The 17,417-nt window shown below is 32.7% G+C and overlaps 1 protein-coding gene across 1 annotated transcript; it reads right to left on the bottom strand.

The window, feature by feature from the left end:
- Positions 1-2,822: 2,822 nt before the first annotated feature.
- Positions 2,823-3,992, bottom strand: LOC139105623 (uncharacterized). Its single transcript, XM_070661812.1, has one exon. The coding sequence runs from the start codon at positions 3,990-3,992 to the stop codon at positions 2,823-2,825; it is 1,170 nt and encodes a 389-aa protein (XP_070517913.1).
- Between the last annotated feature and the right edge of the window lie 13,425 nt (positions 3,993-17,417).

Genomic DNA, 17,417 nt, shown 5'->3' with positions numbered 1-17,417 from the left:
TATTGAAACAAATTGTTTTTGTAATATGACAAGTAACACACCGAGTTGTAGAAGTTACTTCTTGTTGTACTAAATCCCTTACAAAGTCGTACTTTGTACACAAAATTGTTAGAAACTTGAGTGCATCTAGTTTTACGTTCATTGAAAACGATTCTTCTAAATCTTGTTGAACATCATATGTATTTAAATTATTCATTCCATATTCATAACGATGCATTAGCATACGTAAAATATTTGATTTATCACAATTAAACAATTGCTTTCTAATGGCACTTAGATGCAATAGACTTTGTACAACCGTATTAGCGTAACATGAGACATTATCTGTATTTTTAAAACCACGTAAAACCCAAGTGGTATTTATTTGTAACGTTTGAATTTGCTGATTATTCTCTTGAACAGCTTCGACTAGTTTCGACATTACCCATGGTATATCTTTCACTTTGGGATGACGTTCTTTTTGAATAAAAATTAATTCTGCTTCTGATTTGTACTTATATCTTAGTCGATTATACTCATTAATAGCATTTACGTCAGCTGTCACTGCGGAAGGATCAAAGTTTATCAAATGCAATCCTTCCAAAGATGTTACTCTAGATAAAGCAACGTAAGTTTGACCACAATTAAATATAGAATTTCCTATGTCAATAACAGCACTCTGTAAACTCAATCCTTGACTTTTATGAATAGTTATTCCATAACTCAGACACAGTGGAAATTGTTTTCTTACAACAAATGCTTTATCCACCACTTCAAATTTAACGTTTACTCTTTCTATCAAATATTCTAATCCTGAAGATAAAAGTAGTTTGATTTTTTCCACACAATCGGTAGATATATCTCGTACAACTGAAACTACTGTAGCTATTGTACCGTTCACCAGACCCAAAGTAGCATCGATATTACGTCTTATCATAACTTTTGCTCCAATTTTAATTACAATTTCTTTTGAAAGTCCAGCAGTTTTAGAATTATCATCGTCATTATTCGATAATACTTTTAATACTTTTTTTTTCAAATATGAAGTACAGTCAATTGTATCTTCAGCAATTAGTAATATTTCTTTCAAATCAATGCGATTTAACATAGCTGTATTAAGAGCGTCACACATATGACGTGTAGCCAATAAACAAACAACGTCCGATGAACAATTATTAATAAAATCACATAGTTCTTTTAATCTGGATTCCAAAGAATTACCTTTGAAAGATATTTTTCTATTTTCAAGGACGACACGATCATACGTTGTCAATGAACCAACGAATTCTTGATAACAATTGCCTATAAGTATCGTCTTCTTGCTGACGCATATTAATCGTCAATTCATCGTAATGAAATAACGTAGACCACAAATTAATAGCAGTTAAAGAACCAATGCATTTGTTAATTTTATCATTTGATAATTGCGCAAAAACACAATCTTCTCGTACAGGAGGCAATTGAAGTAAATCGCCAAATAAAAGAATGTGTTTTTTACCGAACCAACCATCTTCAACGTCATTTGTATCAAATATTTCCGTCAATCGAAAATGTATATACATTAATATCAAATTTGATATCATTGACACTTCATCTATTACAAAAAGAACAACATCTTTGAGTTCAGTTCGTAAAACTTTTAATACATGATTAGACAATGGTTTATACTTTGTAGTTTGACCATGTTCAACGGGTAATTGAAGTAATCTGTGAACAGTCAAACCATCAATGTTAAACGCTGCTATACCAGTAGGTGCTGCTAAAGCGGTTTCTTTGTTGAGATTCTGTTTAATCCAACATTTAATTGTTTTAATTAAGAAACTTTTTCCAGTTCCACCTTCTCCACTAACATATAAACGTAATATCGAATCTTTTGACCTTACCGTATCACTGACTCTATCAAATACTCTTAGTTGATCCGCATTTAATTTTGCTATCATTTCAGGAACATCAATATTCTTATCTATTTTCTCACCAAGATCTCTAAAATCTTGCATTGCTTCACCAGCTTCTATATTTTGAATACCGATCGGATTATCAGGATCATCCTGAGACACATTCTTTTGTTGTAATTCTTCATCAATTTGCTGAACCAACTGTTTTGCATTTTCAAATGCTTTTTGCAATTCTTGTACTTTTTCGTGATATTGCAATGCTTCTGTAATATGTAATTTTGCTTTCTCAAATGCTTCTGCATAAGTGTCACAATTATCTTTAAGATCGTCTAAATTTCGCCATGGTTTAAATATAAGCAGTAAAGAAAAGAAATAATCTTCGGGCTGTGTTTCAACATTGTATTTATAGTGATTAATAAGACATGCACATCGTCGTCGTTTAAGAAAATGTTTACTGTCTATTTTATAATATTCAGTTATATTATTCTTTGGCTCGATTGTCGTGACATCATACCACTAGGCAAACTCGTAAAGAGACACAGATTTCAATTTTTCTACTCTATGTGGATAATAATCATCTACTAAAGCCGGACAAAATAAATCTGTGGATTCATCATCAAGAGCTTCAATCTCTTTACGACTTTTTAATTTTTTTTGTCGTATACGATTAACAGTCAACCATTTAATAGTTGTATTACGATCGGTTCCATATAAAGGAATGCTTAATAATGTATCTGCAGCTTCAAGAGCTCCACATTCCCTATTAGTTAAGGATCGTAAACCATAATTCCAAAGAACACTAGCCAATGATTTATTTGTGTTATTCTTAAAATTTTCAAGATCAAAGTCAGACAACTCACTTTTCCCTGATTTATTCACATATTTAGTAACATACCATGTTAACAATGTCGACTTTTCACCAATAAATTGTATATCCATATTACCTTCCTATGCAGTAAGGAGCATGGGATTATAATCATTAATATCAACTTCATCTTCTGTTTTAGGAAGATTATACAATCTACTTTTATGTTTCAATTGCTTTCTACCTGCTATTGCAGTTGCTACATTTCTCATATACAATGTTTCAGTAACAGGTCGTGGAAATCCAAAACGACACCTACGAATAACTTTTCGTCCTACTTTTTTTAATCGTAGACAATAATCATTATGTCTGTGTCGTTGATGTTTATCAACACGACCGTACAATAATGGTGCAATATTTTTATCTGGCTTTTTGCAGCTAATGTATTGCGAAATAAATTTTAAAACTTCTTCTACAGAAGATTCTCCAAAAATTGGTGAATCTTTTATCCAAATTAATAAGTGAAAATGTTGTATTCCTCTACTTTGATATTCTCGTCGCCAAAAATAGTGCGTTACTTCTCCGATCGGAAAATCTTTTGAACAAATAAAATCTATAATCGCTCGAAATTTATTATCCAGAAATCTGGACGTTGATACAGGATCTTTAGCAACAAGTACACTAGTGCTCAACGAAGAATCTTGCCATCCATTAACTTCACGAATATATTCACCTAAATCGTCCCATAACCATTCACTAGGACTTAACGTTAAGAACCATGTTGCAGGTCCGTAATGTCGAGCCATACAATCTAAATCGCTTCTTGGTCGACGCCAATATTGCTCTGTATTTCGAAGTGCGGAGAATATAGTATTTAAATTGGACTCTAACAGTTCTTTCGACATAGCTTCTAAATATTCTGCAGCCGTATAACGGCTTCGTGGATCAATTATATTCATTTTATGATAAATTCCACGACTTAACTGACGAATATTTGCTCTATTTAACAAATAAAATAAGTATTGTTGATTCAATCTAAATTGTGGATGCTTAGACATCAAACGACATTTAATAAATTCATGTTCTTGAAGTTTGTTTGGTCTTTCTTCATCATATTGTCCATTTTTACCGAATGGATATAAATCTGGAAAACACATCAAATCCAAATTCTTTTCACGATTATCCAAAGGTACATCTTGAATTTTTAACATTTGATACAAAGCAGTTGCAGTTTTATTTTCTTTTTTTTCATATAATGGATATATGGTATATTGCTCGTAGTAACTCTCGTTGTCATTTTTTTGAGTTAACATAGCCTTGCGCTAATGTAATGGAACTTCATCATCTGTCATCTTTTGCGTTTGCAAATTTGAATTAGTCAAATTATTTTCTTCATTAAATAGAGCTTCTGCATCATTTTCTGTTTCTTGTGCATGAAATTTAGCATTATTAAGACTTCCTAAATTTAATTGAACATGTGTTATGGGCAGTACAATGCCAGAATATAAAAAGTTGTGAACTCTCAACCATTTTAAAGCTTGATATATTTTTTTTAAATCTACTAAATATTCCCAAATAATTTTTGATTTAGTTGGAATATTTCTAACTAAGATACATAATTCATGATTTAAATTTATTGGATCAATTTTTGAACATAATTTATTAAAAGTTTCTTCTAAAGGAATTGGCAAATGAAAAGTTGAATCTTTAACTTTTTGTATTTTTTGTCTCTCTGGAATTACCTTATGAAAAACTGTTCCCATTTTAACCACAGTCTGAAAAGCTTTAGCTCTTTGTATAAGTATTTTCTCAAATTTGTTAAGAGAAGATATACACTCCGGTACATCATTTGCGAGTAAATTATTTAGAATGCAATAAGCAGGCAACAGGCCGTTACGAAATTTCTTATCACAATAATGACATATGTATTCAAGATTAATTTTTTGTTGATCTACGTATGCCATTAAATCGTTCCAAATTGGATTATTTTTACGTGTTTGAACTTTATTATTAACTTTAGAAACATTTTTCTTGTAACATAGTCTTTCACACGATATACAAATATATCGTGGTGTATCAAGAGAACGTTTCTTCAAAACTTTAAACGCATTTTGATATTTAGAAATAATATCATCATCGCTCATAATTGTATTATTTTGCTGATACTTGTACATATCTGCTTTTTCTTGTGCTGAACGTACAATTTTCTGTAGTTTATCAATTTCACCACAAGTTAAGGCTTCGTCCAACTGTAACATTTTTTTATAAGAGCTATAAAGTTCGTAAACCAAACGCCTAATATATTTTACTTTTGGGAAATGACATGATAATAATTGTACTGGGGAAAACATAGCTTTACAAAGGTTTAAATTAATGTAACAGCTATGTGCGTGACCCTTCTTAGCATTTTTTAAATTTTTATCAAAAATTGTTACAGTGCAATCGTGAATTCTTTGCATTAGTTCCGGAATTTTCCTCAAAGTACACTTATTTATAGCTTCTAACAATTTTTGATATCGTTCGATCAGAAGCGGATCGTTAACTTTACATAAAGTACTACATGACCACGATTTTTTTGCTCGAGATTCTATCAAAGGTAACGTATTAACAATTTGTCCTCTCGTATTTAACATTAAAGGTTCTGTTACATCAACTTTTGATGAATTAATATTATAATACGTCGAATCAACGAAATAATTTTCGGACAAAGCTGTATGTCTAGATATACCACAAAATGCACTTATTTTGTCATTAATTGTATTACATTCAGCAGCAACAGACAAACATGTTTCAGATCTATTTTTAAGCTTAGCTAACATTTTATACATATTACGAATATAACCGTCTCTAATATTAAAACACCACCGTATAATTTGTTCTGCTTTTAATCGTTTTTCAATATAAAATTTACTACTCTCTGTAATATTTTGTTTATGTAAAATATGTTTCACATATGTCTCAAAAGAATTACGTATTTTTAAAGAATTTGTAGACCTCATTTTTGCATATTTTTTTATAATCTTTTTGACAGTATTATTATTTTCATTACAACTATCGACTCAGATATCTTTTTTGATAATATCGCTTATTGCAAAGCCACTTACAATCAGAGGGTAACGTTTTTGTATTTTCGCTCACACTCTGAACTGAAAGAACGTTTTCGTTTTTGTACACGTTCTTTCTCTGTATTTTTTTCGTAGTGATGTTTTTCTTTTATGAAATAATTTTCTTTTTTACGTTTATAATATTCCTTTTGCTTAGCAAGTATATTTTTTTTATTACGTTTATATCGATCCCTCTGTTTCGCACACTTATTTTTTTTATTACGTTCATATCGATCCCTCTGTTTCGCACACTTATTTATCTTATTAAGTTCATATCGATCCCTCTGTTTCGCACACTTATTTTCCTTATCACTGTCATAGTGTTTTCTCTGTATAGCACGATTATATTCCACATTTTGTTGATAATCATATTTCTTTTTAACACAAATAAATTCTCTATTTTCTTGATAATAAGAACGCTTTTTAGCACATCTCTCTAAATTTTTTGAACAATTGGTCACTTGATTATTATCATGTTCATTGTTATCTTGATAAGATCGTTCAGTTTTATCATTATAATTTACTTCACAATTATTACTTTCTGAAAGTATATTTCTATTTTTTTCATTCGATTTCTGTAATCGGTTCTTTTCATTTTGACGGTTTATCCGTTTACGAAATGCTTCAGCTTCTTTTGCTCTTACTATCGTTAATGGTAACACTTTTTGTGGTACACCACATAGTAAATCTTGTGGAAAATGCTCCATCACATTAAACTCTAAAATTTTTATTAAATGCGAACGCATTTTACTCCAATCATACTTTACTTTCTCGGGTTTTATATTAAATAATAAGGACACGGCAAAAGCTATGGAAAAAACGCCGCAATCGTTATTGTTTGGTTGTTTCTGAACAGAAGGAAATATAATAGAATCCTTTTTTTTTAAATCATATGTTGGAAACAATCTTGTCAACATTATCAAATAATTTTCATCTAAATTATTTGAATATAACGAATCATAAATAAATATACGTTTTGTATCATAATAACTACATACCCAATGATTTGAACCATATAATATTTGTATATGTTTTTTGTTCGGCGGAACTGGATGTATTGTCTCTGGTAATTGCACCCGCCATGTTGAAATAGGTTTATAATCTGAATAATTTTCTAATAAATTGTTAAAATGATCCATGTGGATATCACTCAACCAGTTTCCTCGAACAATCTCATCTTTTTCTTTTGCTTTAAATTAACTTTTGTAATTTTGAAATCATGTTATCTAAATTATTAATTTCTATTTATTATTAATTTTTACCTGGCACTGAAACAGCCAGTCTATTTTTTAGTGCTGGAGCAGCCTATTTTTTGGCGCTGGAGCAGCTTATGTTTTTTAGCGCTAAAGCAGCCTGTTTTTTGGCGCTCGAGCAGCTGATGTTTTTTAGCGCTAGAGCAGCCTGAATTTTTGGCGCCTGTACAACTTAAGCTTTTAAGCGTTGAAGCGGCCTATTTTTTGGCGCTCAAGCAGCTTTTTTTTAGCGCTGGAGTAGCCTTTTTTTTTAGCGCTGAAGCAGCTTTTTTTAGCGCTGGAGCAGCCTATTTTTTGGCGCTTGAACAACTTTCTTTTTAGCGCTGAAGCAACCCGTTTTTTGGCGCTCGAGTAGCTTAATGATTTTTCAGCGCTAAAACAGCTTGTTCTTTGGCGCTCGAGCAGCTTGTTTTTGACTAATGCACAAGAGTCTATATTTGGAACACAAGCGCCTATATATAAAAAAAAAAGTGAATAAAAAAAAAAGAAAGAAAAAGGTGAAGAAGAAAAGAACGAAAAAAGAAGACAAGAGAGACAGAAATAGAAAGAGAAAGAAAGAGAGAGAAAGAGAAACGGAGAAGAAAAATTAAAGAAATTTTCCTCCAAGTACGAACCTGTAACAAATAATTTAGTTAGATAGTCAGAGAATTTTCGAGCTCAATCATTGTTTGAAATTTTTCAATATCTATTTCTCAGCCAATCAACGCGCGCGAAATGTGCATGGTTCTTAAATAAGCAATACACACGAAATATGTATCGTACTTAATTAGAAAATGCGAAAGAAAATGAATACAAGCGGGAAACTTCCAGAATACGCAAGATATAGCTAGAGAAAACGTTAAAAATGCCTAAGAAAACAGGAAAAGGCGTAAAAAACTAAATGAATAACTCACTGCGACTATCGCTGCACTTGATGTCTTGCTCGTCATCACAGTCTCGAAAACGTACACTGGCAATATGCTGCTAACGTAGCTGTAATCCAAATTTAAACATTAATTTTAATTTTTTTACATTCACCCAGTTATTCTCTTACTTGCTGCAATTTGCCAAAGCCCGTCTCTCAGTCTTTTCAAAACTTTTAATTGCTTGTATCTTCTAAATTTGCAGAAGCACAATACTTACTAAACGTCACTCCTGTTGTGGTTACCATGGATACAAACATACTAAATATGCGTTACAAAACTCACCGTAAAAAGACTTACAATATGTTACAGTAAATTCAACAAAATTCGTATAATATGCAATTTTTATTATATAAATTTATTATATTTTTTATTTAATTTTTTATTTATTTTTTCATTATTATATTTTTTATTTATATTTAAATTTATTATAATTTTATTATATAAATTTAATTTTTACATTAACATTCATATTAAACACAAATCATATTATAATAAAACTGTTAATATTACAGACATATTGCCTTTAATGATGCTCCAAAGAGAGTCAAGTACCGACATCAAAATGCCTATATTTTCTTTAGCAAAATTTTGAATACCACTCAAATTCAATAAATCTAAAAAGAAAAATAGCAGCTTATTATACATGTAAAAGTTCTTACTGTATTAAAATTAACATAATTTCACGTTAAAAAAATTTCAAAAAAATGTAAATAAGATTCGAAATGTTATTTAAAAAATTAATAAGATTGTTTTTATGTCCGCTTGGATTTTTATAAGTTTTAGAAACATATTGAACAATCATTAAATTTTATGATTAATAAACAAATTATTTAGTTTACTTATTAAACATAAAAAGAACTTAGATACTACTATAAATAGTATATGCAAAATTATAATTAATATTTTCTTGATAAACAGAGTTCTTTTTTTTTATCTATTTTTTAGCATTCTAAATAATCATACAAATAAAAATTGTCTTTATTTTTTTAAATCCCAAGGTAACACAAAAACATGCTTACTAATCCTTTATTTTTTTCAAAACAAAGTACTTACGTAAAGGTGTTTTCCCAAAGCTTTCTTTGAAACTCTCCCAAACCGTATATACAGACGTAAAATTAACAGTAGGCCCCACGAGATTTGGGTCTACATTTGACATCATCCATACTTGATACAGACGATCCCAAAGTTCTAAAACCTTCTTCTCCAATTGTTCCGCTTTTACTGGCTCAAAATTTTTAACTAGATTTCGAATCTGAATTAAACGAATTGAATAACTATTAGTTTGATATTTATAAGAGTAAAGTACAGTTTGAAATTTGTAAAAGCAAAATATACAAATTAACAAATGTGAGAAATCTAAAAAAAATATCGAAAAGATCCCTAGATTAGTTACTAAGAAAGCACGCTTATAGCGCCACTAGTGTAGTTTATTTTTATTTTCCGTTCTTGTGCTTATATACTTTCGGTTCTTCTTCATTGTTCGCTACACGGTGCCTAAAAGACTTACTCTTGTGTAAATGTACAAGCATCACATTTTTCCTAAAATACCAGTTAACGTTAAATACAAAGTTTCATAGTAAAACCAGTGTCCAAAGCGTACTCTATAACCCAAATCCCTGACCGGTTATGGGCCCAGTTATCGCACACCACGTTGCTAAGTAAATTTTGTGCTCAAGGAAGGACACTAAAAAATGGCTACTGTATCGAGTCTCGCAAACATCGATAAACTGACCGAGACTAATTACGAACTGTGGAAGATCCAAATGAAGAGCGTACTTGTGTTTAACGATTTATGGAAATACACTGAAGGCACGGAAATAAAACCGACGGCAGATGCACAAGATTGGATAAGGAAAGACTCAAAGGCATTGGCTCTAATAAATCTAAGTATCACGCACAGCCAGCTCAACCACGTTAAGAAGGCTACAACGTCGAAGGAAGCATGGGATGGACTCAAGGCGGTATTTGAATCACGAGGTCCTGTGAGGAAAGCAGCCTTGTACAAGCAGCTGCAGAGGATGGAAAAAAAGCCGAGCATTACGATGACGCAATATGTTACCGATTTCACGCGGAAGGCTGAACAGCTAGAAGAAGCGGGCATCGAAATACCAGATGAGTTGTTATCGATAATGTTATTAGGCTCATTACCGGTCGAGTTCGAAAATTTTAGTGTAGCGATAGAATCACGCGACGAAATACCAACGCTTGAAAATCTAAAAATAAAACTTATTGAGGAAGAAGCTAGGCAGAGCGACCGCGTCCCGAAAACTAGCGAAGATCATAATAACAATGACGCGTTATTGGCAAAAGGGCGTTCCGAGCGGTCAAAATGGTCAAATGCAAAACCAAAAGACAGTCATACAAAGGCAAGCGCGGTTAAATTTAGCGGAAAATGTTTTAATTGCGGTAAAAGCGGGCACATGAGTCGTTTTTGTAAAGCGAAACCAAAACGTAGCGAAGCAAACGATGCGACCGAGGCGATGACGGCAATCGCGTGTAAAGCTGAAATTATTAATAAATCAAATACTTGGTATCTGGATAGCGGCGCGACCAGGCATATGTGCAATAACGAGAGTGCGTTTGCGACATTAAAAAATGATGAACGAATAAAAGTACATACAGCCTCTGAGCATTTTGTAGAATCAGGCGGTAGAGGCGATATAAAACTAGATGCAAAATCAAATCGACAGTTAATTAACCAAGTAAAATTAAAAAATGCATTATATGTTCCAGAATTAAGAAATAATCTTTTGTCAGTATCGAGTATCACCGATAACGGGTACACAGTTAAATTTAAAAAGGATCGAGCAACGGTTAATAGAAAGAACGGTTCTGTAGTATTTACAGCGTCAAAACGCGACCAGTTATATGTTGTTAACGAAAGAAAGGAACAGGCAGCGTTTGTTAATGAAAAAGACAAAATCGACTTAATAAAATGGCATCAGAGGTACGGACACCTTAATATTAGGGATTTAAAAGCGATAAAAGTCAAAGATATGGTACTAGGTATGAATCTTGCGTCGAAAACGAATGAGATAGATTGTGAAGTGTGCGCAAAATGTAAAATACATGTAAAACCGTTCAAACCATCATCTAGTCGTGAGACAAGTATCTTAGGATTAGTGCACTCAGACATATGTGGACCAATAAGTACTGAATCAATAGGCGGTGCAAAGTATTTTGTTACATTCATCGATGATTGTTCCAGATAGACAGAAGTTGTCATGCTCCGAAATAAAGCAGATGTATTTCAAGCATTTAAGAACTACAAGAAAAAAGCAGAAAACCAAACTGGCCAACGAATTAAGAAATTCCGTACAGATAACGCGAGGGAATATTTGTCCAACAATTTCACCAATTTCCTCAAAGAAGAAGGAGTGCGGCACCAACTGAGCGTCGAGTACACGCCTCAGCAAAATGGTGTGGCGGAACGAGCCAACCGCACGCTAGTAGAGATGGCCAGATGCATAATGCTGCAAGCAGGTCTACCAAATTCTTTATGGGCCGAAGCAGTAAACACAGCGGCGTACTTGAGAAATAGATGTGCAACAAAGTGTCTTGATAGTACTACCCCGTTTGAAGCATGGACACAACGAAAGCCGTACGTAGGTTTCTTTAGAATAATTGGAAGTAAAACCATTGCATTAAACAAGAATCAAAGAGGAAAAAAGTTCCAACCAAAAGGCAATGAATATTTGCTTGTGGGTTATTCCGAAGAGTCAAAGGCGTATCGATTGTGGAAGCCGGGAACAAAGACCGTCATCAAAGCACGAGATGTAAAATTTTTTGAAAGAATCGAATCCTCCCCACCAGAATCCTCGACAGGAAAAGTATTTACTACGCCCAATATTTTTATTGAAATGTCTGACGAGGAAGTGCATAATGAAGATGTTGAGAATAAAGTTAGAGAAGATTCTGAAGAAAGTAACGAAGAAAATTTGGAGGATGAATCAGATTTTCAAACAGCGGAATCAGAAGAAAATGAGCTACGTCGAGGACCAGGTCGTCCCAAGATTATTAAAACAGGTAGACCGGGAAGACCACGAAAGGTTTATCAATGCAATAACGTTTGGCATTCAGATCCAAAATCCATTTCACGAATGTTAGAGAGGGATGACAAAGAGGCATGACTAGCAGCAATGAAGAAAAAGTATAATACCTTGCAAGAAAATAAAACATGGACCCTTGTACCAAGACCAGCCGATAAGAAGATACTGACCAATCGATGGGTATTTAAAACCAAAGTTGTTCAAGATAGCGAGATCAAGAAGTACAAAGCGCGATTAGTGGCTAGAGGAAACACCCAGGAATGGGGAGTTGACTATGAAGAAGTCTTCGCTCCTGTAGCGAGATATGAAACAATTCGCACACTACTCGCCGCTTCTGTGAATGAAGAGATGTATGTGCATCAAATGGATGTGATCTCTGCGTATGTGCAAGGAGAACTGAACGATGAAATATACATGGAACAGCCCGAGATGTTTGTTAAACATGGGCATGAAGAAAAAGTTTGTAAGTTGCTCAAACCATTATATGGACTAAAACAGTCAGGTCGAGAATGGTATAAAAAACTAGACAATTACATTACAAAAATTGGCGGTAAGCGTACACAGGCAGATCCGTGCGTCTATGTAATTGGCGAAAATGAAAAACGAGTTATTATTATTATTTATGTAGACGACTTAATTTTAGCTTCAAAAAGGATGGATAAACTAAAAGGAGTCAAATCAAAGATGAAAGCTATGTTCAAGATGGTGGATCTTGGTCAAATAAATAACGTTCTTGGAATAAGTGTGCAACGCGAAGGTACAACCGGAAGAATATACCTTTCGCAGAAGAAATATATTGAAGATTTAATCGAAAAATTCGATATGAAGCAGGCTAAAGAGGCATCCACACCAATCGAACCGAATTTGAAGATTACTAAGGAAGCAAGTCCATCAACAGAGGAGGAAAGACAAGAAATGAAAAATCGACCTTATAGGGAGCTAATTGGAGGGCTAATATACTTAGCAAATGCTACACGCCCGGATATATCATTCGCAGCTGCTACGTTAAGTCGATTCTGTACAGATCCAGGAAGAGATCACTGGCTCATCGCAAAACGAGTACTACGATATTTAAAAGCAACGTCCCACTATGGAATCTAATACACTAAAGATGAAGAACATCTAAAGGCATACTCTGATTCAGATTGAGCAGGAGACATCGACGATCGCAAGTCGTGTTCAGGAAATGTCTTAATGTTAGCTATGGGCCCAATTAGTTGGAAATCAAGAAAACAAGCGTCGGTGGCTTTATCAACCATGGAAGCAGAGTACGCGGCGTTGTCAGAAGTTTCACGTGAGGTAGTTTATCTTAAACGACTGTTAATTCATATGGGTTTCGAAAAATATGTAACATCTCCGATTAATGTATTCTGCGATAATCAAAGTGCAATTGAGTTATCAAAAAACGCTGTATTTCATAAGCAAAGTAAGCATATCGACATAAATTTTCATTTTACACGCGAGTTAGTTGATAAGAAGGAAATTGTAATTCATTATCTACAAACTGATTCGATGCTTGCCGACATACTCACCAAGTCATTAACTAAATGCAAGCACGAAAAATGTATACAGATGTTAAATTTGAGTTCTAATATTTGTTAATAGAGATCTTATCGATAGAGGGAGTGTGAGAAATCTAAAAAAAATATCGAAAAGATCCCTAGATTAGTTACTAAGAAAGCACGCTTATAGCGCCACTAGTGTAGTTTATTTTTATTTTCCGTTCTTGTGCTTATATACTTTCGGTTCTTCTTCATTGTTCGCTACACGGTGCCTAAAAGACTTACTCTTGTGTAAATGTACAAGCATCACATTTTTCCTAAAATATCAGTTAACGTTAAATACAAAGTTTCATAGTAAAACCAGTGTCCAAAGCGTACTCTATAACCCAAATCCCTGACAACAAAATAAATCTTACTGCATCTGATATAGCACTTTGTCCATAGGTATAGGCATTGTCTAAAATACTGTTAACGGATTCTTCCCACTTTTCTGGAACCCAATCAATGTCAGGATTGTTCATTAAAGTGGAATTCAATATCTCACCAGTTACTCGAACAAGATGAAAACCTTCTGCGTAAATCTAAAAATAATAGATAAGTTAACAGTAGAATCGCCTGTCATGCATTTGTATAACATTTATAAATGCGTGTCTGTTACATACCTGTATTGTGATAAAAATAGATGTGCAAGTGGTGCAAACAATCAAGCCAATTATCTCTTGACTATCCATAATAAGTATCACTTTATAAATAAATCCTATTGCACACAGTATTTGCAGAACCTGCAAAATAAAATACAATTAAATCAGGTTATTTATGTAGAAACAATATATATATAGCGTTTAAAATTGCAAATAGAGAAACTGAATTTTTAATTAACGTGATGCTATTGGCATATTCGGCATGTTAATAATTTTTTACATATTCGATAAAATATATATTATTGAAATATTTATTATTTATTAGGGGACAAAATTTATGTATTAACACGTTAATATATATATATATATATATATATATATATATATATATATATATATATATATTACTTCTCCAACTGCAATTTTTTTTAATCTGAGTAAAGTTGATTTTTCCTTAAATAACACATTTCTTCTCGATGTATAAAATAAATAAATAAATAAAACGACCATGGATTATATGCAACATAGATGCGTTAAGTTTACCCGATTTCGCACACACCTATGGTTACAGAGCATGCGCGATCTTTTGGCGGTCTTTTCCTTAGTAACGGCTTTTCCTTGACAACTATAATAAACAAGTTGCAAATAGCAAAATGTCGCAGAACAGCATAGTCGATAGGTAAAATTAATTTGTTTCTTTTTAGTTTATTTCTCTTGTAATATTTTAATTATTATTGTATATCTTTTCAGCATGATTCTACACATGGAAGATGATGCATTTAATATGGATGAGCAGCAGAAAAGTACAGAAAAAAGAAACGAACAAGATGCCATGCAGCTTCTCCGTAAAGAAGCTGCGAATGATGACGTGCAACTTCACGAGAAAGCTGCAAAAGAAAATGTTGCCGAGGTGGATAATGCAGAAGTGGACATTTTAAAGAAAAAAGTAAAGCAGCTAGAAGAGCTGGTAATAAAATTAAAACGTAAGTTTTTATATTTTATATATATTTTTTTATTATCTAATATCTAATTGTGTATCTTAAATTAAATAATTATATTATTACTTACATTTTTTTCAGCAAAACGAGGTCAGCGAGCAGGCCATCAAGTTCAGAAAAGAAGAAATTTGCGTGGCGGTTACGGAAATCGTGGCGGTCGCGGAAATCGTGGCGGCCGTGGAAATTGGCGTGGCGGTCGGGGAAATTGGCGTGGCGGCCGGGGAAATTGGCGTGGTGGCCGGGGAAATTTGTGTGGAGATGTTCGACCTATTTATATATATAATTGAAAATGTAAAATTATGAATAAAAATTAATATTTCTTATATTTTATATTGCATATGTATTTCTTAACCTATATAACCTTTATATTAATGACGATTATATTAATTATTAGCTACACATGTCTTGATAACTGATTTTAAAGAACTACATACCTTATTTTTTAATTAACACGCAAAATACATACGCGATCATCATTAGTCACATCACATGTCTTGACATGTCATGTCAATAAATAGTGTCGATAACAGTGTCAATATTCAGTTGATAATGTAATCCGCACCATCTAGCGGTGCGAAAAACAAGTTGGACAAAATTTGGGCCGACGATGACGATGACGAGAAAATAATAATATATTAATGTTTTTACTCTTTACAGGCAATTTTTACATCGCGATATCTTTGTTTGTAGGCAACGTAGCAAAAAAAGAAAAGCAGTTTTTTTATATAAATCGACCCTGATCTACATAATGATTCTACATAGAAAGCGATCGGTTCAGCCGTTGTTGAGATCCGATAATGTATCAAATTAATAACTTCGTTTCGCGTATAAGAGGCACGGGTAGTACCTCGCTGCGCCTATACTTGGCGCGAGGCACTACCGTGCCTCTTGATAATGACATATATATTAACCTAAAATATTATGTCATTTCAATAAGGGAGGTGTGTGATGTGTTATTATTTTCGCACCGCTAAATGGTACTTAATTTATCGACTGTATAGATATCGATCTTTGCAAAAAAATTTGTTTAACAATTAAAATTACTTTTTTTTAAATTAAAAACTAATTTATCGACACCGAAGGTGGAAATGCAACCCTCCATAACGGAACTGCTTCCCATTATATGACAGATAAATCGTTTCGTTAACAAAATCTCTTAAAAAATTATCAGCGGATTTTGGTTTTTCGGAGCCGTGATATAAAGCAACTAAAAACACTTGTCTTAAAAAATTTTAATTAATTTTACAAAGCATAAAATAGACCAAAATGAGCTAAGAAAGAAAAAACAAAAAATCTTGGCGCTGCGAAATCAAATCTGATGCGTAGCATAACGCAAAAAACAAAATTATAATTTGAGATTTTAAAGATTTGGTTTCGCTGCGTCAAGATTTTTTGTTTTTTCTTTCTTTACATTACCACGTTATATCATCGGGACAAACCTAGGTCTATTTTTGTACGGTTTTACTTGGTTTGTATTGTTTAAAATTTTCTAGATTCTTTAGGTTCTTGGCGCAATTATTTAATCTCATAACTTTGATAGAGAGTATTCAATATTACAGTAAACATTTTATGTTTTTTTTGGGGGATCTAATTTTGAGGTACGAGAAATACCGGGATGTAATGATATACCAAAAGATCCAAGAACAGTTGTTCAAACACCCAGTAAAGTAATCGTAACACCTTTAGGTAGTGGAAAATACTTTTATTTTGGTATAGAAAAAACATTAAATTTATTTTGCAAAAATTATAAAATTAACTTACAACAAAATAAAGAATTTTTATTAGCTATTAATATTGACGGTTTACCCTTGAGCAAAAGTTCTAATAGCTCATTTTGGTCTATTTTATGCTTTGTAAAATTAATTAAAATTTTTTTAAGACAAGTGTTTTTAGTTGCTTTATATCACGGCTCCGAAAAACCAAAATCCGCTGATAATTTTTTAAGAGATTTTGTTAACGAAACGATTTATCTGTCATATAATGGGAAGCGGTTCCGTTATGGAGGGTTGCATTTCCACCTTCGGTGTCGATAAATTAGTTTTTATCGATGGCATTTTAGATAAGAATAAATATAGAAACATTTTATAAGAGAATTAAAAAAAAAGTGCTACTAATATGGGGATTGCGGATAATTTTAAATTATATTAAGATAGTATGATTCGTTATTGATAATTCGAAGTATAAAGCACGGATTGTACAAGAATATTTACTTTATAATTGCAAAATCGTCCTGCATCCACCTTCGCAACTCCCAGATCTCAACCCCATTGAACATGTTTGGGACGA

The sequence above is a fragment of the Cardiocondyla obscurior genome, linkage group LG09, assembly GCF_019399895.1.
Source record: "Cardiocondyla obscurior isolate alpha-2009 linkage group LG09, Cobs3.1, whole genome shotgun sequence".
Taxonomy (NCBI): Eukaryota; Metazoa; Arthropoda; class Insecta; order Hymenoptera; family Formicidae; genus Cardiocondyla; species Cardiocondyla obscurior.
The sequence above is the reverse complement of the archived record's forward strand: the minus strand, read 5'-3'. Positions and strand labels throughout refer to the sequence as shown.